The sequence below is a fragment of the Furipterus horrens genome, unplaced genomic scaffold (assembly GCF_987537825.1).
Source record: "Furipterus horrens unplaced genomic scaffold, mFurHor1.1.pri manual_scaffold_9, whole genome shotgun sequence".
NCBI lineage: Eukaryota > Metazoa > Chordata > Mammalia > Chiroptera > Furipteridae > Furipterus > Furipterus horrens.
Genome location: NW_028327179.1, coordinates 94308894 through 94335745, shown reverse-complemented (window position 1 = coordinate 94335745; position 26852 = coordinate 94308894). Strand labels below are relative to the sequence as shown.

The 26852-nt window shown below is 41.9% G+C and overlaps 1 protein-coding gene across 1 annotated transcript in view; it reads left to right on the top strand.

The window, feature by feature from the left end:
- The first annotated feature begins 334 nt into the window (after window positions 1-334).
- The window catches only part of KDM7A (lysine demethylase 7A), a 71131-nt gene continuing 44613 nt past the window's right edge, over window positions 335-26852 (top strand). The window contains exon 1 of the mRNA XM_090287583.1: window positions 335-605. Within this exon, the coding sequence (XP_090143709.1) occupies window positions 412-605 (194 nt within the window). The 5' untranslated portion in view covers window positions 335-411. The remainder of the gene's footprint in view (window positions 606-26852) is intronic.

Here is a 26852-nt window from a genome sequence, read left to right as displayed (position 1 = left end):
GGACCCGCCGCCCTCCTGGGGCCCCGCGCCACCGTGCGTGTCCTCAGGGAGCCTCGGCCTCCCTCCGCCTCCTCCGCCCGCCTGCCCTTCAGCTGGTCCCTCCGCCAGGCTGACGCTAGGGGAGCGGGGAGCGCGCGCAGGCGGCCCGACGACGTGCGCGAGACGCACGGCCCCGCCGCGGAGCGCCGGAAGGAGCCGGGCCGGGGCCTCGCGCGTCGGGGGCGCGCCGCTCCCCCGCCCCCGCCCGCTCCCCGCCGCCCCGGCCCGCGGCCTCGCGCGCGCGCACTTAAGCGCCGCCGCTGCTTCCTCGGCTGCTGCTCCGGCTGCTGCAGGAGGCGGCGCTGGCTGGCGGCTGCGCTCGCTCCAGTCGGCAAGCGGAGCAGCGAGCGAGCGTGTGTGTGTTTTTTAAAGATGGCCGGAGCGGTGGCGGCGGTGGCCGCGGGAGCAGCAGCGGGAGCCGCCGCGGCAGCCGTGTCGGTGGCGGCTCCGGGACGGGCCTCGGCAGCCCCGCCGGCCCCGCCGGTGTACTGTGTGTGCCGGCAGCCGTACGACGTGAACCGCTTCATGATCGAGTGCGATATCTGCAAGGACTGGTTCCACGGCAGGTAAATAAACCCCCTCCAGCCCCGCCGCCGCCGCCGCCGGCCCCGGGCCAGCCGCCGTCGCCGCGCCGGCCGCCCGCCCGCATCCCCTTCCGCCCGGCAGCCGCGCCGCGCCGCGCGCCCAGCAGCCCGGCCATCGAGCCCCCCGGCCCGGGCAGCGGGACGCGCGGGGCCCCGGGCTCGCCGGGCGCCGGGCGGTCTAAGGGGGGCCGGTGCGATCGCCGGGCCGGGCGAAGAGTCGCCACAACAAACGGGAACAAAGGGGGCCGGCCGAGAAGTTGGCAGGCGGAGACCGGGGCGAGGGGACGCGGCCGGGGCAGGCGCCGGCGCAGGTGGCGGGCGGAGCGCCGGCCGGGCCCGCCGCCCCTCGCGGCGCCCGCAGCCCGGCCGCCGCCCCGCCCGCCCGGCCACCCGCCCGTAGTCGCTGCCGACCCGGCTGCCCTGCCGCGCCGGCCGCCGCGCCTTCCTTCCCGGCGGCGACCGGGTCGCGCAGCCCAGGGGCTTCAGAAATCGCCCTTGTCCCCTCCGCCGGCGAGTTCCCGTCGCGCCCCCTGCCCCGGGTCTTTATCAAACTTCCTCGGCCGGGGGCACGGGGACGGGGGCGTGGGCAGCGCCGGCCCGGCGGGGCTCCGCGGAGTAAACAGAGCAACAGATGAGGCACTCTCGGGGACTTAAAAGATGCCAGTCGGAAGTTTGGGGCCGGGGGCCCGGGGCCGGGCGGCAGGTCGGCTCGGAGGGGGTCCCCCACCCACAGCGCCCGCACACCCCGTCCTGGCGGGGGCGGAGCGGATGGAGTGGGCAGCGGGGCCCGAAGGGACAGCCTCTCGTCCCAAACCCTCCGCGTCGCCCCCGCGCCGCCGCTCAAACTTTACAAAGAGTAAAATTTCCCTTCGCCCGAGGGGCTGGCGCCCGGGGGCCCGGAGCGGGCGAACTTTCGCCGGCCGGTGGGTACTTTGGGGCGGGGGGCGGGGGCGGAGAGCGTCGCCCTGTGCCTCAGCCGCCGCCTGCGTTTCGGGTTTGACGTTTGTGAGAGCTCGGGGCCGCCTCCGCCGCCAGGCCGCCGACTCGTGTGTTTTGTAATCAAAGTGTGAGGCTAATAAAGGGCGGCGCCACAGCCTCTTGACTCCGGCGTGGGAGGGATTCGCAGGCATTTAAACAAAGAAACTAGTTGGGGCTGGGCTCCCAAAGTCCTTATTTGGGTGTTGCGGGAAAGCCTGCGGTCACCTTTAGGTGAAGCGGGTTTCCCGAGCACCGTTTGGTGTTGAATCTTGGCGAGAGTGCGCTCACGGGTAATAGCAGATATGGTGACTGTGATTGTAGGAAGTGTCCTTTGATTGACAGCAGGACATTTAAATACAGCCTCTGCTCCCCCCCACCTCCCCAATTTTACAGAAACACTACACGACCAGGCCAGATGTCTTAGTCTCCCTCTACTGGCCCTGGGAGAGAAGAACCACTTCAGTTACAGCGTTCTTTCCGCTGTTCAGTGCTAGGTACAGTTAGTTTTACTTAAATTCCAAGTACCGTTAGTTTTAATCGGTTTTCAGTTCTGACAGCAACAACAGAGAAAAAACTCAACATTTTTGTCACTGTAAAAAAAAGCGTCCTTATTTTTATAGCAGATAATATTTAACAGTCTGATCTGTGCTTGGGGAATATTGGTACAACCTTGACACACGTTATTAGGAGTAAATTATCCAGCCCTGGATGAGTGGCTCAGTTGGTTGGAGCATCGTCCCCTACACCAAAAGGTTGCAGTTGGATTCCTGGTCAGGATGCATCTAGGTTGCCCGTTCATCCCTGGTTGGGACAGGTATTGGCGGCAACCAATCAATGCTTATCTCTCATATCTCTCTCTCTTAAAAAAAAAAAAAAGAATAAAAACAAATCCTCGGATGAAGGAAAAAAAGAATAAATTATCCAAAATTCCTTTCCATTTCTCCGACTGATGCTTTTCTATATTTCGATTATATGTAAAACTGAAATTTGAACGTACCAGATCTTGCCAATTCTATTTCTACATCCTCTGTTCCCACAACATACCCTAGGCAACCAGACTAGAGATTATCCAAAAATCTAGGTTTCCTATTAAATAAAGCCAGAATCCCTGGGGATTATGTAAATACTTATATTTCAGAGAACTATTTTAGCTGCATAAGAAATTAGTTCCATTGCGCAATGTAGAGATTTGATAGGTTAACACATGTCAGGCTAGAATTTTATTTATCTCAATTTGGATCACTTAACACTATAACCATGAAAAGCTACAGGGAGTTCATGGATAATTTTGTAATGCATTTAAACATAAATTTGAAAGCAGGAGAATTTGAAGGTAAGATAAAGAGGGTATATATGAAGGAGGAAGAATGAGGCCAAATCAGGCGTACTCTGCTTTGTCACATAAATTTGTGTGACTTCATATCTGGGGGAGCGATTCTGAAATATATTTTTGAACTGGGGGTGGGTGGGGTGGGGTGTGTGTGTGTGTGTGTGTGTGTGTGTGTGTGTGTGTGTTCAGCAACCCTTAAAGAGTTTAATGTAGTTCAGGTGTCAGAAATTAGAAAATTTAGTAATACTGCTTTGTTATGCAAAAGCAGCACCTTAGTAGCAAATTTAATTCTTAACGAAGTATTGGTAATTTGGGGTCTGTATGTTTTTTCCTGTGATCAATATTTACTTTAATGTTTGCTGTCCCGTGAAATGAGTGATTGTTTTTTTGAACACAGCAAGATGTTTTTTGTGTATTAATTATTAAACTAATATCACCTGTTTATGTGAGAACTGGCCCCTAAAGTACTAAGGTGTAGATTCCATTCTCGAGCTCAGCTTTCCTTGGGTTCCAGGGGTGGTCCATTTACAGAGGAGGGAGACAGAGGAGGTGGGTGGGTACAGAGGCTTGCTTTTACGTGGATAATTTCTTGTTAATTTTATTAATCAAGCAGAATATTTTAAACTCAAGGAATCAGTGAATTTTGATATAAATTTGAGTTTACTCTGCCTGGAGTTTCTGATATCTGAAAATTCGAAAAGTTTTTGCCCTAATTTATTCTTGACAGGGAAGGAGGACCCTTCCTCGATGCTTTTCTGCCAGGCGGCAGGGTGGATGGGACCAGACTCCTCCAGGTTTAAGGCTGTTGAACTTTGTATCTTAGTGTTCAGGAATTTTCAGCCCTCAGTCTGCCCCAGTCTTTTTTTATAAGTGAGAGGGGAAAAAGAACACTTGCTGGGAACAATGTGTAATTGATACTTTAGGGGCTGTAAGCAGAGGAATTAACAGGATTTTCCTGGGCAGGTTCCTTCCAGCCTAGAGATGAAATTCTTCCTTTCAGAGTCCTGGGAAGTAGGACAGTGGAGAGCTTTCCTGGTAATGTCTGGCCCGCTAATGTCTAGGCTAGATGTCTCTCCATAGCACACTTAATACGATCCCATGCCAACCTGCATCACTGCCCTAAGTGACTTGTATTTTAATGTCTTCGTCTCTCTATTAGACTGCAAACACCTTTGTTAGACTTTTTAGTCATATATTCTTTTTGGTCAACAAACGTAATATAGAAAAAAGTGGGAAATACAGAAAAGTATCAAGAATATGAAAGTACCCATGACTTCCAGAGATTAAAAACAAACTGGAATTCATTTAATGCATTCCACTGTTACCTCACTTCTTTCATTAATACACACGTGTACCTTTTTTGGTATCTTTAAAATTATTTGAAAACATTTTCAGTGGCTGCATAATGTTTATTTCCTCAGGAGTACAGTATATTGTAAAACCATGCACCTCTTGTTAGTTTTTTTACTTTTTCTTGTATTTCCTTCTGGTGGATGGTTGACATCATTTTAAACAAACCATTGAGCATCTCTAATTATTTTATTAGATTAAATCAAATGAGTTAATATATGTAAAACACTTGGAAGAAAATCTGGCACGTGTAAGTACTCAATAAAAAATTTCCTTGAAGTAAAATTATTAGTCACAGGGCTCAGATATTTTTAGGCCTCTTGACCCTATAACCAGGTTTTCCTCTAGAAAGTTTATTCCAAGTCATACTCTCACCAACAGTGCCCATTTCTAGCTCCCTGCACCACCACCAATCTAAGGTGTTTGTTATTAACCCTGTGCCCCCAGAAACCAGCCAAGCAAAAACTTTGCCAATCTGCAGATGAAGTATTTCCACCAAAAAGACATACCCAAGATTATTTATGGCAGCACTGTTTATACTATCTACAAATTGTAACAGTCTAAATGTCATTAGCAGTAGATTGGATAAGTTGTGGTATATTTATAAAATGGAATTCTCAGCAGTGATTTAAAAAAAAAAAAAAAGAATGCCCTACTGATGCATGCAACAGTATGGGTGACTCTCACAGATATAAAGTTAAATAAAAGAAACCAGACAACAAAGCATTCACTTTGTGATTCTACTTATGTGAAGTTCAAGAGTACAGAACTGGGTGAGAGAAGTCAGGCTAGTACTTACTTCCGGGGGGTTATTGACTGAGAGGAGACCGGAGGGAGCTTCTTAGGTTCTGGAATTGTTTTATATCTTGATCTTGGGTGGTGGTTACATGACTATATACAGATGTAAAAATTCACTGAGCTGTGTGTGCACTGAAGATTTTTTGAAACTTTATTTTAATGTTTGAAGTATACACCAGTAATTTAAAAGTTAAAAAATTATAAATTTATGGCCTGCGAACCAAAGTATCAGTGGTTCAATTCTGAGTCAGGGCACATGCCTGGGTTGTGGGCCAGGTCCCCAGTTGGGGGCACACAAGAGGCAACCACACATTGATGTGTCTTTCCCTCTCTTCCTCTGTTTCCCTCTCTCTAAAAATAAATAAAATCTTCTAAAAAATTATAAATTTACCAATTTGGTAGCTGACATAAAGTATTTTGTAATTTTATATTGTTTCTTGTTCCTGATTTTAATGGTGTTGCTGGTGCTAGGAATATAGCAATGAACAAAACAAAGTCCTTGCTCTCCTGCAACTTATGTTCTCCGGGTGGTCGTGGTGTGTATGTGTTGGGGAAGGAGATAGATAAACAGATGTAAATGACAAAAGAAAAGAAAAATTGCATTAGGGGAAGAGGGAGGGCTGGGGTTAGTAGAAGGCTGCTTTCATAGGGTGTGATTATAGAGGGCCTTGAGAAGGAGACATATGAACACAAGAATATTTGGGATTTTACACAAATGGTATACTTTGAGGAGTAAATGATTTGGTTTAACCTTTAAAAAGTTCACTCAGACTGGATGGAGGCCAAGATTGACAGGCAGAGCAGTAAGGAGGCTATTGTAATAATCCAGGTGAGAGAGGATTTTAAAAGTTTGAGTCACCTTGGGTAATTTACAAATGTCATGTATTAATTTTATTCCTGAAGGTTGACTAAACGAAGAGCTTAGTTTATGAGAATGGAAGAAACTTATCTAGAAAAATGCTATTGGGTAGGCATTTCCCAGCTACTCTGGAGGCCCAGGAACTCGGCCAAATACTTCTTGAATACTTTATACCAAGTGCTGATCACTGTTTTAACTACATTAGATGTATTAACTCATCTAATTCTCATAGTCACCTTACTGGATAAGTGTTATTGTAACCCCCACTTTACAGATCAGGAGTCTGAGGGTTAGAGAGGTGAGTGGGTCACCCAGGGTCACAAAGCGAGAAGAGGTCAGAGAGCCAGCTTTTGGACTCAGGCGGGCTAACCTCAGGTCTCAGGTGCTCAACCAGTAGATGGTACTGGGTCTCTCTTCCTCCTTGTCTGTCTCTATTTGGGGGGGGTGTGAGTGCGCATAGGTGGAACACATGCAACAGAATTCCAGAAAGATAACTACACATTTTTGCTTTTGTTCTTTATTAAAATTATTGTGTTTAGCATAAGTATGTTACGAATCATAATTGCCTTGGGAATGGTGTTTATAAAGTATTTATTTGAAAAAATTTTAAATTTAACTCTTTTCATCCTTGTGATGGATTTCTTATTGGAGTATATTTTTATTTTTTAAAATTAGGGATGGGAAAAATTTTAAATTTATTTTAGATCTATTTCTCCTTAATGATGAAGTCTTTTAGTATTATAACATAAACTTACTAGGTGAACACATATTTCCCCATAAGAGAACAAAAAGCCCACTTACTGAGTTTCTCGATATAATTTTATTGTATTTTTTCCATTAGTATCTTTTATTTTTTTGATATGACAGTCATAGGAGAATATATAAGTATTGTCTTCATGTGTTTCACTTATAAGAATTTATACATATGTACCAAATTTCACTGCTTGAACAAAATGTGTTGTGATATGGGAGTCTTATCTCGATCTGCTTAGATGTACTGACATAATTCTCTTATCAATCTTTTTTTTTTTTTAACCATGTGTTTTGGTGCAGATTTCTGCTTGGTATGTTCTCATAGTCTATGTTCTTAGGTACGAAATAGAGTTTACTGACCATCTAAGGGTTAGAACGCCTTTATGTTTGATGACCCTCAGTGAGGGGCTCACGAGTGAGAATAGCACAGGTGTAGAGGAATTTGATTATAAAGGGAGCTTTGTTTGGTTCGAGCAGTTGAAACTCCACAACAGTTTGCACAGCTTTTGAATTGATTTTTAGAGAGGAAGGAGAGAGAGAGAGACAAACATCAATGCAAAAGAGAAACATCAATCAGTTGCCTCCCATATATATGCCCCGACCTGGGATCAAACCTGCAACCTAGGTACGTGCCCTGACCAGGGACTGAACCCACAACCTGTTGGTGTACAGGACAAGGCTCCAACCAACTGAGCCACCCAGCCAGAGCAAAATTTTTTTTTAGTTACAGTTGACATTCAATATTAGTTTCAGGTGTACAGCATAGTAGTTAGACATTTATATAACTTACAAAGTGATCTTGCAGCTGCTACCAAGTTTATGATTCTTTTTGCAAGTTACATTTTATTGCAGTAGTCATTGTTTATTTACTTTCCCATTAATATTAATATTTTTTTCCTACTAATGAAAGTTGAATTAATGGTTACTTGTATGAGTTTTGTATGTTCATGTGAGCCCTGGTTCCTTTTATTGGAGAATGTTTTTAGAAACCAAGTTCTGGTACTAGGTGGTAGGCCCCTTGCTTCTAGGCCTTCTCAGTGGACAGAGCTAGGAAGTGTCACACACATGCACACATATCTGTATTTGTTGCTGTTCCATCCATCTGTATATATTAAAAACTATAAGTTTTCATAATGATACCTTTGATTCTCATCTATTACCTTGGTGTTCATTTTAGCCTTCTCTCTTTCCTTACTTGTAACTTTTTGTACAACAGTGAGAAACCCAGCTCTCATTATATATAATAGATTTGTTTGTTCAATCCTAGTGTATACATAAAATAGTTCTAGAATTGCTCTTACCTTTGTAATAAACAAATTTGCTAACTAGGTTACAGTATTTGTTTATAATTCTTTTTGCCTTTATAATATGTAGTCAAAACATTATTTTCCAAAGTTAGGTTAGTTCTTTTCTCCCCCACTTTAATGTGTTATATCATTTATTTGTAACACAGTTGGTTTATTTGTTACTGTTTGTGTTGCATTTTGGAGTCCTCCCACATCCTAGTTGGTTGTAATTGTTGGTTTATATTTTGAGTATGTAAACATTACTGTCATTCTAAGAAGTCAGAGTTACACGTAAAGGTATACTTGGGAATGTCTAGCCCTCTTCATCCCTCCTACGCCTTTTCACCCCGTTCCTACCCCCCTCTTGTAGTACTCAATCTCTAGTTTCGGGCTCATCCTCTCTGTGTGGTATTTGTGTGTGTGTTTTCCCATAAGTGAGCAGGTGCATCTATTTTTTTCTTGTATTTATTTTCTGTACACAAAGGGCAGCTTATGATAACTTCTCTTCATTTTGCTTTTTCTCGGTAGTATATACTGGAAATCATCTCATGTCAGTTCATAGAGTTCTTTTTTAGTCTTTTTAATAGCTGTGTAGTACTCCTTCATGTGGCTGTACCTTGTTTTGTACATCTGTACTCCTGTGCACAGACATTTAGGTTGTTTGGAATATTTTGCAATTACAAACAATGTTATAATGAATAATCTTGTGCGTATGTATTTTCATGTTGTTGGAGGTATGTCTTCAGGTTAGATTACTAGAGGTGGGATTACTTGGTCCAAAGATGGGTGTATATGTCATTTTGTTAGGATCACCAGATTTCCCTCGGAATGGTTGGACCAGTTTTCATTCCCACCAGAAGTGTATGAGAGTGCTTCTTACACCACATTCTTGATGTCAGGAGGTGTTGTCATTTTTAATCACTGCCAATCTTATACATGAAAAATGGTATCCATGTTTTAGTGTGCATTTCTCTAATTACAGATGAGTTAGAGCAACATTATATATGTTTGATGGTCATTTTCTTTCTTATTTCTCTTCTTTTTTTTGAGAATCGCCTGTTTATATCTTTTTCTGATTCTTTCAGGTTTTGGTCCTTTGTCCCTCAATTTTTTTTAAAGTATATTTTATTGATTATATTGTTACAAAAGTTCCAATTTTTTCCCCTTTGCTCCCCTCCACCCAGCACCCCCTCTCCCCTATGTCCCTCAATTTTTAAGAGCACTATGTATAAAGAATATTAACCTTTTGAGGCATGTATAAATATTATCTCAGTTTGTAGTTTTATTATTTTTTTACTTTTTGGTCCATGGTGATTGTTCCCATGCAGATTTGTAAAAAATATTTATGTAGTCATATTTATCAATTTTTTATTCGCTCTTTTATTTGCGAACCTTACTCTACCCCAAGTTGTTAAAGAGTATTTTACTTATGTTTTCTTTTAGTACTTGTGTGGTTTTATTTATTTATTTACTTATTTATTTTACTTTTAGATCTCTAATCTATTTGGAATTTATTCTTGTATATAATATGCAATAAGGGTACAATTTTATTTTTTTCCTTAATGGCTACCCAAGTGTCCCAGCACTATTTATTAAAAAGTTCATATTTGCCTGGTAACTTGACATGCCATCTTTATCATATGCTGGAATTCTCTGTATACCTTGGTCTGTTCCATACTTTCTGTTCTGGTCCAGTGACCTATTTGTCTGTTCATGTACTGGACCACTCTGTTTTAATTATGGAGACTTTTATAGTATGTTTTTAAGTCTAGTAAAACTAGTTCCTACCTTGTGGTTTTTTGTTCTAAGGTTTTTTTTTTTTTTTTTTTTTCAGGTAATTCTTGCAGGTTTTTTTCCCATATGAACTTTAGTAGCATGTTGTCTAATATTACTGAAAAGCTTGTTGATATTTTATTCATATCACATTAAATTTATAAATGAACTTAGGGAGAGCTGACATTTTTGTAATGTTTATTCACTCTATCCAATAACAGGATGTCTCTTTTCAATCCTCATCTGAGGATATGTTTATTGAGAGAGAGAGAGAGACAGAGAGAGAGAGAGAGAGACAGAGACACACACACGCACGCGTGCACATGAGGCAGGCATTGATTGCTTGCCTCCCATATGTGCTGCAACCAGGGATTGAATCTGCAACCTAGGTATGTGCCTTGACTGGGAATCAAACTTGCAACCTTTTGGAGCACGAGACCATGCTCTGTTCAATGAGCCACACTGGCCACGGGGGCCCTGAAGCATCTTTTAACATGTTCTTCTTTTACCTGTACATTGGTATTTGAATCCAGAGAAGCTTAGTCAGAGTCAAGGTTTTTTTGCCCCAAGAATATTTTATAGGTGGGTGGTGTAGTCTTTCATCAGGAACAGAAAATGTCTGGTTGTTTCTCTTTTGGTCATGCTTGCTGCCATGGAGCAATGCCAAAATCCATTTATTTATTCATTAGTGGCTGAAAAATGATGATAATTTAATTATTAAATTCATTCTTCATTTATAAGCTTTTATAAAGAGAAAATATTCCTTCATCTGCTCTTGGCTATCGAGTGGTACAGTTTTCTATAGGAGAAGCAGAATTAAATGCTTGGTTTTTTTCTCTTTATCACTAGTTTTAAAATTAATTTGCTCATTAGCATTTTATATAGGTTATATAAAGGAAAAAGTTAACATGTAGTTAATAATACTATAATAACTCTCCATGGTGACCAATGGTTACTAGACTTTGTGTGATGATCACGTCATGAGTTATATGAATGTCAAATCACTGTGTTATACACCTGAAACTAATATAATGTGTGCCAGCTGTACTTGTTTAAAAAGGAAAGTTTTAATGTGTAATATGTGTTAACTTTAAGCACTATAGAGAAGTTAAAAAGACAGATACTAAAAAGGGTTCATGTGTGCTTTAATCATATAGCCTATAATTTAGGAAAAAACCTGGTGAGAAATTCAAGCAATATCGAAAAGACAAAGAAATGAAAAGCGAACATCGCTTGTCTCCTTCCTGCAGTCCCCTTTCCCAGGGGTAAATGTCAGCTTTTGAATTTCCCTCCAGAAGGAAGGGGTCATGCTGTGTACATGATTTTATACCTTGCTCTTTTTCATTTATTAAAATATCCTCGCGGTCTAGGAGAGTTTTTCGTACCAGCATACACAGCTATTTCATTCTTTTTAATGGCTGCATAGAATTCCATTCTGTGGATTTACCATAATTTATCTGGTTCTCTGTTGATGGATTCTTCTTCCCTCCCCTCCCTTACTTGCCTCCCTACCTCCCTCCTTAGTACTTAATACTGTAGTGCATATATTTTTGTATGTGTATCTTTATTCTTGATGAGCATTTGTATATTTTTAAGATAAGTATTTGTAGTTATGTTATAAATTTTATTTTCTAAAGACAGGGAGCATAAGGAACACAGATATTGAAATAGAAGTTTGATGAGCTTAAACATTCTAACTATGCAAATTTAAGATACCTGTACTTCTTTACCTGTAAGTTACCTTTCTGATAATTCTAACTAATATATTCAAAAGTCAATGTTTGAGAAAATATAATGACATATTCAATTAGTATTTTATTATGGGGGGGGATAAAACATGGGCAGATTGTTTTGTGGGGAAGTACTGAACTTCTTTTGTAATTTAGAAATATCGTTTTCCTTGAGCACAAAACACAGGAATTTCCGACTTCTAATATTGATTCCTATTTGTTAGTCAGTAATCATAACAGTCAACATCATGTGCAGTAAATTATGAAATTGCGAAAGCTGGGGGAACCTATACCATTCATTGTAAATAATGTTGTATTTTTAATGTTTAAAAGCTGTTGTCAGTTAAGTGGTCACTATTTGACAGAGAAATTGGAATGTGATCCACTGTGGTCCTTTTGATTTATAGAGTGTCTTATGTATATACTTTATATTAGTAAAGATAAAAAAGAAAATAAAATGGTCCTAGAGATCTGCCTGGAGGTCCTAAAGATGTTCCCACTGCCCAGGAATCCTGACTGTTAAAAAACACGTGAAGAAAAAGACACGTGAATAAACATGAGAACAATGAAACAGCTTGGATAGCATCCTAACTGATCCTCTAAGTGACAAAGGAGGGACACAAGGCTCCCTGGCAACAGAGCTTCTGGCCAGTTCCCATCAGCAGCATCAGAAACTTTCTGTGGGGACCACCCTGGAGCCTTCTCTCCCAGAGCCTGGGGTGTGGGTTCCGGGGTTCTTCCTCCTCTCCGTGAACTCCCATAGTCCTCACCTGTCACACACCACAGCACTGGAGACGTGTGCTCGGTCCTTTTTCCGTGACTACTTTATGAAGGAATCCTGGGGTATGTGTAAACTATCTGCAGATTAGAGGAATTTTAGTCCTTGTCCTTAATTTAACTTGTTACAGGTCTGACTCATCTTCCTTTCTTACATTCTTATTGCAGCACTTTCTTAAGGCTAATTTTCTGTGTGCCTGGTTCTTTGAGTCACTTTTCCTTTTTTGCTAGACTGTCTTTTCTGGATGTCAGATGATCAGCATTTCCTTAGATCCCATGGTTACTGGGAGAGCGGAGGACCTTCTGTGATTCCGAGACTCCTTGCCTCAAACCAGCTTTTCCAACTGTCTGAAGGCCAAGAAGGCAGCGCTGGACTCTGCTCCCCTGACTTTCCTGTCCCTTCCTCTGCCTTTGTGGGCTTCCAGCCATGGCGCGAGAGATCAGATCCCCAGATCCGAACTTGCTTTCTCGGTGTTCTCGTTTCTTAACTCCTTGTTGGAATTGCGTGTGCTGTGGAAGCTCCGAAGTCTTTCACTCAGCTTGTCCCTTCAGCCTTACCTCATGGGGGCGGCCCTTGTCTTCAGGGGTATTCCCCCAGGAACCCCTGCTCACCTCCTGCTGGTTGCTGGGGGCTTGTCCTCAGCCCCTCCTAGCCCCCCGCCTGCTGGCTGGTCCCCTCACCACTCTAGTGCTCTGGGAGGTTCCTTCTTTTCTTGGGCAGGACAGAGGAAGGTGGGTACAAGCTTCTTAGGACTTTAAAACTAACTGATGGTAGGAGATGGGTGACTTTCCTTTCTGTCCCCGCCTCTGGGCCTCGGCACCACATTCTGAGTTTTTGCGTCCCTACCACTGACCGCCACCGCAGTTTCTGGTGTACCCGTGTAACGTGTAATATTGTTTTTTAAAATAATTTATTTATTTGTTTATTTATTTATTGTTAGAGAGGAAAGGAGAGAGGGAGAGAAACATCACTGTGTGGTTGCCTTTCACTCGCGCCCCCAACTGGGGACCTGATGTGCAACCTAGTCATGTGCCCTGACTGGGAATTGAACCAGTGACACTTGGCTCACAGGCCGACGCTCAATCCACTGAGCCACAGCAGCCAGGCTGTAATATTGTTTTTGAAACGACTTTAAAAGGATTTTAGTTTTTTAAATATAGTTTTGTTCTAAACAGAGGTATCTGTTAAGTCATGTGTTTGTGATGCTTACTACATATTTTAATATTTGTGAGAAGATGTATTTATTGAGTGCAAGGGACTTATCATACAAACTGTGCGTGGGCAAGGCTGTCAGGGGGTGACAGTGGTTGATGAACGGACAGTAGCAGACCCCGGGAAAGCACACAGCTTCTTTAACTGAAGTGTCAAGGACCGAAGAACGTAACCAAATGAGAATGGCTGTGCGAAGCAGGAGGCCCAGTGGAGTTTGCCCCATTGGCAGGACAAACTGCCCAGGTTCTCATAAACAAATCCTGCTGCCAGTGGTAATCCGTCCGGGACCTGGGTCCCCTCAGGTCCAGCTGTCCGCATGGGGATGACGGTGCTGGGCTCCTGTGGATTCCTCGCTATTTTAGTGGTGACCTTGCCTGCCCAGCAGGTGTGAGTACCTGCTCACAACCTCAGGACATCCCTCAGTTTTTATGGCAAGGATACAGTGATTTGCAGGTCAGCTTCTCAGATGTACGTCTTCCTAGTGGGCTTCAAGCCTGCCTGGTGGCTGTTGCTCTGGGTGTGCACAACTCTGCACTTTGGTCGACCTCGAACTGGATCAGTAAAAAGTAACTAGCAGGTTTGCACACAAATCAGTTGTGGATTTCCTCATCAAGTTGAACAATTTTGTCTTTAATCTTTGTTCAGGAGTTAAGTATTACATAGTACTTATTAATATTGCACCCACTGAAAAGAAGAGGAGCATATATTTTGTCAAAATAGCATATATTCTTGAACTAAAGGAGTTTTTCCCTTTATAACTTTTTATTCCGGTCATTTAAAAAAAAAATTCATTTAGAGAGGGAGGAAGGGGGGGAGAGAGAGAGAGAGAGAGAGAGAGAAACATCGATTGTTTGTCTCCCATACATGCCCCAACTAGGGAAGGAACCTGCAACCTAGGTAGGTGCCCTGACTGGATATCGAACCCGCAACCTTTTGATGTAGTGGACAGTGTTCTAACCAACTGAGCCACCTGGCCAGGGCTAGTCGTTTTTGAAGTGTTCTTGCTACACATCTTGCATTCAGCCATTTGTATGTGAGCCACAGTTGCCAAAGTTTGCTTATAATATGGGGAGGTCTATTTTCAGATTTAGGAAATTTCTGGAAATGTAACTTAAGAAAGAAAAGGAAACTGTTAAGTCATTGGAAATTATCTTGAAGTATATTAGATCTCACCCCCTTTCATCTATTCAAGGACATGCTTCAACAGTTACTCCCCTACCCATATCATTTTTTTAAACCTCATTAATATGCAAATAAGATACAATCTTAGGAAGTGTCAGTTGAACCCTGGCTAGTGTGGCTCAGTGGATTGAGCGCCCAGCCTGCAAACCAAAGGGTTGCTGGTTCGATTCCCAGTCAGGGCACTTGCCTGGGTTGCAGGCCAGGTCCTCAGCTGGGGGCACTCAGGAGGCAACCACACATTGATGTTTCTCTCCCTCTCTTTCTCTCTCCCTTCCCCTCTCTTTAAAAGTAAATACATAAAATTTTTAAAAGAAGATATAATCGTTATTAAAAAACAAAAAAAAAGAACACCTTTCTTGACCTGACAGTCCCCCTTCAGGTACAACCCTGTTTCTTTGCTCCCTTTATAGCAAAATTTATTTATTTATTTATTTATTTTAATTTTTTTATTTTTTTGCTTTTACAAAATTTATTTTTAAAAAGTGTCCATAATTGCTATCTCTAGTTGTTTGGGGGCTCCGCCCCCATTTTCTAATTGAGGTCCCCTTTTCTCTGAACCCACTGGAATCGGGCTTTCATCTTGACTGCTCCATTGTAACAGCGCTTGTCAGAATTACCAATGAGCTTCACCTTCTACGGCTTCTAGGAAATCTCCACGCTGGTTTCCTCTTGCTTCCCTACTTCTCCTTTAAAGTCCTCATTGCAGTTCCTGATTCTTCTTCTTCTTTAAGATTTCATTCATTCATTCATTCATTCATTCAATTAATTAATTAATTAATTAATTAAAGAGAGGGAGAGAAACATCAATGTGTGAGAGAAACATTGGTTGGTTGCCTGGCCTGCAACCCAGGCATGTGCCCTGATTGGGAATTGAACCAGTGACCTTTCGGTTTGCAGGCCTGCACTTAATCCACTGAGCCGCACCAGCCAAGGCAGCAGTTCTTTCTTATGTCCCTGGTCTTTTAACACTGGAGTACCCCAGGATTCAGTCCTTAGTAGGTCTTTTGGTTTTTCTAGCATTTATCTGATCCCATGACTTCAGCTTTCATCTGTATATGAATGATCCCTAAATTTTTATCTCCATTGTAGACCTGAGCTCTGGTGTTGAATATATAACCGCCAACTTTATGTCTCCACTTACTAAACTATTAAACTGATATGGTCCGCACATCTAGACCTGCTGATATTTCTGTTTTCTGCTTTCACACTGCTTGCTTGGTGTCTCTTCCAGACCTGATCTCTTTGACCTGCCAGCTTCTTTTGTTCTCCTCTGTCATTCTCAGGGACATGCCCTCTACACCACCTTCTCTACCCTCCCTCTACACCTTCTGCCACCCCGAGATACATACATGTAACTTAGTGTAACACTTTCCTCTTAAGCAAAAGTCTCCAGGAATCCCCTGGTCATCACCATGGTTTCTTCTTCCTTCATTTAAAAACAGTTTTTGGAGTTCCGCTTTCTCTGTGGAAATTCTCTTAAGACAGCTAAAATATTTAATCCCTTTTGTCTAAAAAATTGCCCTCTTTCCACTTGCTCCACCTTATATTCCACAGAATAGTTCAGTCTTACAAGAGATCCACGGTGGCTCAGCCTGCCATGGTCCAGCTGAGCTGAGGCTCTCCTCAGTGGTGAGACAGATTTTGTCTTGAAAACCCATCAATCTTATGTATGTCCCTGGAACTGATAATACAGTAAGTTGCTAGAAATGATGTTTTCCCCCTGGAGAATTGCTGAGGTCCGGCAGCGCGTCTTTTCCTCCTACACAAATCAGTTGTGGATTTCCTCATCAAGTTGGACAATTTTGTCTTTAATCTTTAAGAGTTAAGTATTAAATATTAATTATTAGTACTACATAGTATTACTTAACCTGTACCTATTTATCTATAATAACTTATTCTATAATAAATATGCATACTTGTTCACTATTTATCCCAGAGACAAAGGAGGAATAACAGAGAGAAGGATGAAGAACACACTGAATATCACAATGGGCACATGTGTGCAAAGAATGGTCAGGTTAAGTGCGTGTGCGTACTAGTTTGTCTAGACTGGAATTTTACGTATGTAGCAGACTCTGCAGGAGCCCCATCTGCATCCCCTGGCTTTCTGTGTTTCCATCTCTGTTTCTTTCTCGTCTTTTATCTCTTGAAGCTTTCTTGCTAAAAGCACCTGGGACTTGGCCTGAGGGCTTCTTCCACTACAAGGAGCTCAGCAGCTTGCACTTGAAGCAGGCTGGAAATTCTGGCAAGTTAATGGCTCTGGGAGAGCCATCTACCATGTCTTTTGGGACATGGTGGATAAATACCAACTTCGTCTTCCTGGGGTGGGACCATGCTGAAGCCCCTTGTACATGGTCTTCCTGATGTTCCCAAAGGGGTCTGTGCTCATTGACATACCCTCTAGGGCCCCCTCCCCTTCCCTGTCTCACATTTCCACTCCCCTCCATCAGTGCTTCCGGGGTCACCGCCCTCGTGAACACCTGCTCTCGGATTTATGTGTCGCGATCTGCTTCTGGGAGAACCAGACCAGTAGAAAATCATTAATGAGAAGGAAGGTCATAGCAAGAGAGAATGGATTTGAAAGTAGAGTTTGGATTCCATTTATTAAATAGCAGATAACAGATTTTGTAACATGATAGTCATATTTATGTATCAGTGCCTCTGTCATAAGTGCGCTTTCATTGTCTTTTATGTCTGTGCAGAAGCACTGACAACGTGACTCTTAAAGCTGCGTCCTTACCTCATAGAATAGTTTTCTAGTCCTGCTACCTTTAAAAGATGTTTTGCCTTGAAGTTTACATGTGATATGACTTTAATTTAAAACTGTTTTTGTTTTAATTTATTTCTCCCCTTCTTTATTTCCTTTGAATGGTTGTATTTTTCAAACCACTAGAAATATTGCATAGTAAGTAACCTTTAGCTGGGGAACAATTGCAATGGAAGTGTTAACATTTCCCAGATTAATTAGAATGTAAAAAACTAGCAACCACTGTACTGTCTTTGGGGAATGATATGGTCTACTTAAATATGATTTTCCTGTAACTGAAGGTTCCACTTGTGAAATGTAGCTGAGTGTCCTCAGAAAAGTTACTCAGGAGATAAAGTTCTTTATATGTCAACTATTTTTAGATGGATTTTGGCAGATACACTATACTTTTCTTAATAGAATACTACACTTTAATTTTGATGATTAAGTACCACGGACCTTAGTTTTCTCTGCTGTATGGGCTGTTGGCATGTGTTGGACGGTTTGTGCATGAAGCTGCCCAGACCAGTGGGGATTTGTTGATAGTGTTTCATCGTTTTTCTTGCTGTACTTTCTTGCTGTCTCTGATCTACTTGGGCAGCCCCTACTGCTGTTTCTAATCTTCTGTGTTTTCTAAACTAGAGAAAAACTTAAGATTTCAATGGGGAATCAGACAACAAGTCTTCTTGAATTGTCTGTTCTGTCATCCTGACACATTGGTGACAACAGGGCGGACCTAGCCAAGAATGAAGGGAAGCCATGCACGATGGATTTTGCAGTTACTACTTACATAGTTCTGGTGGCAAGGTTAGAAACTTTGAAGTCAGGGTGCTTGTGATGCTAGATAGTAGTTTTGAATTCTTAACGTGAACAGAAACTTTGCCTGTGGGGATGGGTAGTCCTGGCTCATGGGTAATTTTACCCAGAAGACAATAACCAGCTGGTTGGCATAGAGATTTGGTACATCTTGCTTCTTTTGGAGATTATGTATGGTGACAGAGTGCCAGCTCTTTAACGTGAGGGTACTCAGTCTTTAGATTTGAACCTAGGCAGTACCTTATAAATACTTGTTAAGTATATCATCATAAGGGGAATCTGAGACAAACATCGTTTATAGGTTTCTCTTGAGGTTAAAAAGATAGTTTAAAAAGTTTTAGCATGTTATCAATTATTGGCTTTTTTACTTATATGCGTTCCAATAATGTGTGCAGTAACTGCTTGGTAATGCTGTTACTAATTTGGTATCCTATGTGGTTAAGGGGCTGGTTTTACAATACTCTTGACTTACTGATACTTTGTATCAATTATAAAATTGTAACAATTGTAATTATAAAAACTTTAAATTTGTAATAAACTTTTCACAGCTGGTGAGTCTGAAAATTAACTTATGAAACAGGTTTCCAAGTTGAGATACAACAGCCCCACTGAGTGTTTTCTTAAAAAAAGAAAGAGAAAGATCTGAGGTGGATTGTGGTGTTTCTCACTTAGGCTGCACCCCCAGCTTGAATACGCAAAGTGCACATCAACTTGTGCATTCTCAGAGGAGTCCAGCTGGAAAATAAAGTCATTTGATCTCAGCCCAGCATCTCCCAGTCTTATTAGACTGTGGACTCTCTGTGAATAATCTTAACTCCTGTGGGATAGTTTAAAAAAAGCGCTTTTAGAGAACATTATATGGCAGTCCTCACTTAACATGATTCTGATATGCACAGATTTCAGTTACCATGTAAGGGGAATGCTGTTTCTCTGCTTACCACACTTCTGACACCAAATGTGTGGGTTTGCCACGCCAGGCAATCCTCCAGTTCTCTGTAGATGCCACTTCGGTGTCCTACAATAGTAATTCATTTCTGACACTTACTGTCTGGAGTTAGTACAGACCCCGGAGGTTAGGAGCCCAGTTACACAAGACTGCCCCCTACTTCAGACCCTAATAGCAAATAGTGGGTTTCTAGGACACCTGTACTTTTGTCTGACTTTGCTACAAGTTGGGGTTCCTCTGATCCCCCCTTCAGTTTGGTAATTTGCTATAATGGCTCACAGAACCTAAGAAAACACTTACTGTTACCAGTTTATTATAGAGGTTATTACAAAGGTTACAAATGAATAGCCGATAAAGAGGGAGGTACAAAGGTGGGGTTTGGAAGGGTCCTACATGTAGGAGCTTCTGTCCTTTTGGAGTTTGGGATGTGCCACGTGAACGCATTACCTGCCATGTGAATGCATTACCAACCCCAAAGAACTCTGGACCCCTTCATTTAGTGCTTTTATGGAGGTCTTATTACTAGGTACAATTGATCAGATCATTGGCTATTGGTGATTAATTCAATCCCCAGCCTCACTCCCCATCTCAGAGGTTAGGGGGCTGCAGCTGAAAGTTCTAAGCCTCTTGTCTCCTGGTAGGTTCCTCTGGCAACCAGCCCCATCCTGAAGCCATCTAGGAGCTCCCTCAGAGTCACCTCGTTAGCATACACTCAGGTGTGGTTGAAAGTGAATAACAGAAATGTGCCTTTCACTCCTGTCAACGTAGGTCATTACGTGCAAGGGTCTTAGGCACTCTTGCCAGAAACCACGGATGAAGACCAAACATATTTTATTTATTTTGTCACAATGTTACATGGTTTCGTTAAATAACACTAGTCCCCTATAACATGATTCAGATTTTAGCCACCGTGATATATTAACTTCATAAAGTACAGAATTGGCTGCTAGCTCTTCAGCATGCAGATCAGCAAATCAGTGTGTGAATAACAGGTGCACATCTGTCCTTCAGTTCACACCCAGACAGGAAAGCGTGTTCCTGTGCTTCCTCCATGTCTCCCAGTGATAAGCCCATGTGAAATATTACAAAACTGGGTAATTGAAAGAGGGACGTGGCCAATAAAGATGGAAGTGCAGCAAAGAAACAAAAAGTGGTCATTCTGGAAGTTAAATTGTCCCCCTTAGAATGCTGCATTATTTTCTGTACCAGCAGGAAGTTCTCTAATATGAATCCTTTCTCTTGGCTTAGCTTGGAATGTGGTCTGTCCCCTGAAGTCCCAGCACTGAACACTGTTTACAAGCAGAGAAAGCTTATGAGGGAACTAGATCTGCTTGAGTTGACTCCTGTCCTCTGTAGCTGACTCATCACTGAATGTCCTCAATATAAAAGTGATGATCTACTTTTATCTTTTATCACCAGGGTATGGTTTCTTAGCCCTGAATATATCACATTTTCTGTAGGTGTCCTTAGACACTGGAAAAAACAGCTTTCTTTCCCCTCCTCATGATAGGAAATAAAATTGCCAGCTGGGTTGAAGTGAGTCTGATGGCTATTGGTTCATCTTTTAAAAATCTAATTATTTCTGTTCACAATCTATTTAATTTATCTATTCTTTTAATAGATACCCTGTTTGGAAAATCCAGTTATGATAGGGATACTTATGAGTTACCTGAAAGGAAAATAGAATAAATGTGTATAATATATAAATCTGTAATGAATAGGGACCCTTTCTTTACAATAGGATTGTACCTGTGATTGAATCTAAGTGGTCAAGAACACTGCATTGTTTTGCATTGAAAAATGTATAGACATTTCAAAATAATATTTTCAAAAAATTATCAGTTATATTTTCCCCCTCACATTCAATTTCTACCGCTTTATATTTGCAAAATTCATGTTTAAACCAGCTCCTGGATAGCAGCCCAAACTACTGCCTCCCAGGTGTGTGTCAATCAGTAAATATTTTGTGAGCCTCTACTCTGTAATCAGCTGTAGGTAGATCTGTGGGGAAAAGGAAAGTCTGAATTATTAAACGTCACTGATGTCTTTAAGGAACTTGAAGTCTAATTGGAGAAGCAAAGTTTCCATAGAAGTTCCTGTGAATAAGGTATTGTGCCAGCCTCCTGTGCTAGGGTTTTAGAGTAATCGTCCTTCAAATGCCACTTCTCTGCCGAGCTGACTGCAAAACAAAAACAAACAAAAAATCATCTGGGGAACTTGTTTAAAATAAAGATTATTGGGCCCCACCTATTAACTTTTTCCTGTAGATCTAAGGTGGGGCTTAAGAATATGTTTTTCTTTTCTTCTTTAAAATAAGCAATGAACATTACAAAAGATACGCTAGAAGGTTACATGGTGAAAAGCAATTCTCTGTCTCTATTCTGCATTCAATTCAGTTTTCCTTCCCAGGGGCAATTGCTTTTCACCAATTTCTTACATATTGTTCCAGACATATACTGGACATCTACGAACATATGTCTCTGGTTGGTTGTGGGGGGAGGGGCACATTATACAGATTCTTCTGCACCTGGCTTTTGTTTCTTTACAGCATACCTTGGAGATCTTTCAGTACCTCTCCTACAGAGCTGCCTCGTTCTTTTGAAAGACTGCCTCATAGCAGCTTGTAAAAGCTCTGCAGGGGATTCTAATGCACAGCCAGGTTTGGGAGCCACAGATAGACTGAGCGTTAAAGGGGTTCAGAAAACGTTTTCTTGACGTGTTAATTCCTTAGGTCTTGCATTTCACAGCAAGGAAGTGGACTCACCAAGCATTTCATGTACGTCTAGATACAGGTTACTTTAGACCAAATCTTTGCATAATGTTCCTTCTTCCTTGTTATAGTTATTAGGTAGAATTTATCAGTCAGAAGTACCTGAGAGCAGTAGTGTATGTACTGGTGTACATACTGATTACATACTTTTTAATTCCTTCCTTTATTAAGAGCATTGCCAGGCAAACTTCTATGAAATTGCTACTGTTTATCCTTTATATCATGGCAAGCTTTTTCTCCTCCAACATGATTTACAAAGTTCTTAAATTGTCACCGAACGTTCACTTGGGAAGACACTCCTTTGCTGTTTCACTGGTTATGAATAGAAGTTTACTCTGTCTCCATGAAACAGCACATTCACTGGGCGCTGTTTGCATTATAGCTTCCTTTCGTTTCTGGTACCTATACCCTCTGCGTGGCTGCACAGGCAGAAAGGACGTTGCTGAAGAGGACTGAGAAGAGTATTAGCCCGAGAGGTGACTGGCTAGCAGAATGACCCCAGGACGGTGAAAAGCACATATGTTTAGCTTTTTACATGTTTCAGAAATTTCGAACACCTTCTCTTTTTTAGGACATTCTAATAGAAATTAGAACTTCAATGAGAGAACAGTTTATTTGTGCTTCATTGTAAGGATTCGTTTAATCCATGTATACTTTCCATTGCTTACTCTGTGTCATCCTTAGGTGTCAGATGGACAGTGACAAGCAGACCAAGCATGTTTTCTGCACTCAGGAAGCAAATGGTATAATATAAAGCATGTGAATTATAGTTGATGTCTATATTTCACATGTTCCTCTTGGAACAAATTTAATTAGAAGCTTGTCAGCAGGATTTTCAGCTTTTTAAAGGGTGTATTTTGTACCAGTGAGTGCACCTGTCGGGTCTTCAACCCCCTGCCCCCTCTATTTTACTCTCATGTTCTTTGTTCAATTCTTTGTTGTTTTGCCTTCTTCTGTCACCCTTATTAACATAGATGTTCATAGTCAGCTGGTTGGAAATAACTTGGAAGCCCTGGGACAGTTGGAAGCTTGAGCCAGCTGTTGGAGGCAGCAAAAGTGTCTGATTTTCTAAGATTATTATGAATCAAAGGACTTTGGTTCAGAGACTGTATTTTATTCAAAACCCTTTTTAAATATAGTTAAGCACATAATATGCCAATAAATAGCTTTAATGTGTCAAATATAAAATCTTCACAAATTGAACTATGCTATACTCAACTTATAAAGAAAAACACTTGATTTTATGAAAACAGTTTTATGTCAACAAGAAACTAATAGATGTTGGGTTTTTCCTGAACCATAGACTTAGTCATAAGTCACTAATTTGATTTTCATTGAAAATGTTTCATGTGTGTAAACTATAAATTTTTACTGTAGCTGATATCTGGTAATAAAATATCTGAGGGTTAAAGCGCTGCACTTTAAAATTGAAGATACCTATTGGCACTCCAGTACTTTTAGTAGGACTGTCAACTTATTAGATAACCTAACACTGGTGAGGTCTTTGAATGAGCAAAACTGTTGTTTATAGTTTCATTCTAAGTATTTATGGATGTTAACTTAATTAATTTTGTTAATAACTCTTTGAGGAAAATACTGTCATTATCTCCATCTTTACAGATGAGGCAAGAAACAGACAGGCAAAGCAAGTTACCCGCAGTCACACAGCTGCTGAGGGGAGTAGCCAGGCTTCTAACATGGGCAGGCGGACTCCAGAGAACTCAACCGTCAAACATTAATTAAAGATGGAAAACAAATTTTCTTTTTTTCCTCCTTAAAGAATGACTATTTGAATATCTAATTAAGTGTTCTCTGAAGAGACATCATTGAAGAAAAATATTAGGCTTAATCATAAAGCCAAGTTGCTGGTTGAGGCTCAAACCTCTTATTATCTTACAGATAGTAAGCCCAGAGCTATATGAGCTGTGACTGGTACCTAGTAGAAACATAATAATATTCTTGGCTGCCATTTATTACTTCATATATTTACTGCGCCAAACTCTGTGCTTTATATATTTACATTTATTGTCCTAGTTAATCCTAGGGGAACTTCTGCTCAGAGATATTAAGAAATTTGCTTGAAGTCCAATCTATCAGAGCTAGAAATCAGGCCAAGCCTTCTAATTCCAGAAACTACACACCCACTGAGGCCCCCCGAGGCTTGTTTATCTGGTGACAAGAAACTGTGCTGGGTGGGCCTTGCCTGGCGGGTAGCTGTCCCAAGGCCTCAGCTGATGCCAGACCAGAGTTCAACGTTGTGAAAGGAGACAGGAAGAGCAGGCCGTCCAAGGGGATGGCCACTCCCCACCCCCTGGGACAATGCTAGTGTGGGGCTCCGGGGGTCACAGGCTGACTTGGTGTTCTGGTAGCATGGTGCTTTGGGTGAGAGGGTAGGTGAACGTTTGGTACCTCAGTGAAAGCTTGTACTGAAGCCAAATTCAAAGGGAATGAAGAATTCCATTACCACAGCCTTCCACCATCTAAGGAAAGATGAGAGAATATCTAATTTATATATTGAAAGATTTTTCCTTTTTTGCCAACTTGTTGCCATTAGTTTCTATTTCAAATTCTTACAAAATTCAAGCTGAACAGACTTTTTAAAAAGTTGCGTGTAGTATTACCACAATGTACCTGTAGCAAATGAGCTTTCACACAGTTAAGCAACAGAAATTTACTGGGGTCATCCATCCCGTTGAGGGGGCCGTGTACTTGGTACGGAGAGAAGTCTTGAGCTCCATTCAGGAAATAGGGTGTATAAAATAGCTCAAGATTAGACATCAGTGAGTGGAAACACGTATCAATAAAATGTTGAAGGACTTTCTGTGGGGCGATCCAGTGCGGTTTTACTATGGAGGAGGAATTCGAGTTGGACGGAACTGGCTGCTGGAGAATGGGGAGAGCGTTTGAAGCAAGAGGGACATCGGTGGAGTCCGCTGACAGTAAGATTGGAAGGAATTTGGCCACCCTACTCTCCTAACACCAAGAGTAGAGAATGTAAATGGGGGCATTATCTGAGAGGGGAAAAGAGAATGTTTGGCAGATCTGGGGAATTCGGGTTAGTCATTAATTCAATTGTGTTCTCATCAAGTGTCAGAAAGTGCCAGCTAAGCAACAATTTCAGAAGATTAAGACAATAGAAAGTGCTAAAGTCGTCACTGTCCCATTTACCAAATGGCATTGAGGCTCTTGATGGAAGCTATTCAGCAAAGGTCTGACTGGCACCCCTATAGGAACCCCCTGCCCCCCACCCAGTGTTCTAATAAACATTAAACATTTTGCTGGTAGGAAAAAGTGGGGTGATTTGTATATGTAGGAGTGTTTCATAAGAAATAAATGGAGTGGGAGAGACTAAAGATTGAAAATGATTCTTACAAGATTTGCTTTCAGAGTTCTGCATTTAATGTGTCCTGCTGCCTTTGTTCACCTGTTAAAGGCCTAGTGATTCTAAATTGTTTCAGCGGGGGTCAGGGGTGGGAGAGGTTGTCCCACCCTCTGAGAGAGAAGTTGAATTGTGTATAATAGTTCCTTTTAGTGCCCTTCAAAGATCTGAAATAAACTTTTTGGTTCAGGAACGTTTACTTTTTATGTTTAATTTGATTTTTAAAAATGGTATTTTGGTGGTTAAAGGATTGTTTTACAGAATTACTAATATATCAAATTTGCTGTTTTTCCTAATTTACCAAATTTACTTCTAAGTTCTGAAATTTTTAATGAATGTAAGCTGTAACTGTTTTGCCAGTTGATTAGAATTGGTCAAAACCTGAAGGTAGCCCTGACATTCTAGTAGAAGAGTATGTAGGGGGAGTGTGGGGTGGGGAGCTTGGAAGCTGGAGAGAGGAACCATAGATCTTTGAGGATTCTTAGCTAAGCTTTTCCCGGAGTGTCTTTAATTAATTGGAATGTCCATGTCTTCTCTTTTTCTGTAAGTCTTGTGGCAGCCACCCTTATTTACATATCTGAGTCATGGATGAGTTTATGGTATATTCCGGTTTAGGTTTTCCAGGACATGTCTTAACAATATTTTCTCACAATTCTTTTTGGGGTAACTGTCACTTTTTAAGAATGTGGAATGCGGTCATAGTCAAGGCATGACAAGACAAACTATGGATGTCTAGAAGAAGTGTCAAGTTGGCTTGAGTTTCAGTTCCAGGCTGAGTGGAGCACCAGTATATTACTGGCACCAAATGAACCTCATTTTCAAAGTAAGGAAAGTCTGGTTTGAACTCTGCGTCACAGAATGTAGGGAACCCTCTCACACATCTTGTCACTTACCTTCGGGGCATTTTCCCTTTGTTCCCTCCTAGGCACCTGCTCTTACCACACCTGTGCCCAGCAGTTACAGACTGTACTACCGCAGAAGTTTTAAATTCTGAACATTCCTCCTTTGAGCATAATCTCTGCGCCTTACTGATCACTTACTTGCTTGGGGCCGCCTGCTGAGTCAGTGCTAGGGACACACTGAGACCCCTCAGACCACCTCACTGTCTTCTCGCTCCCTCTCCTGTCTTCACGTTCCTTTGTCCAGCTTAGATTTCATGGTTTATCGTTATATTAAGTCCCTTGTAAATATCCGCAACTCACTTCCTAGTCTTTGGCCAAGTGGACCCAGTCTCCTGTGGGTCTGCACCAAAAGGTAAACATTGCTGGAAAACAAAGCAGTCCCCCAGCTGTGCAGAAATGGTTCCACTCGGGTTTCATTATCACAGACCTCAGGGGGACTCTCAGCACTGCCCGGCAGCATTATTGTGTTTCTGGGTCTGTCCTTTCTTCAGACCAACTGGTCTATACGTCTTCCCTAACACCTTTCTGCCACTTTCCAAACCCAGCTGGTTATCTCACCGTAAGCTAAGCTGAGAAAACAAGCCTTTGGACTGCTGTGTGACACCCAGTTTATCTATTTTCTTTTGTCCCTTCTGCTTTTG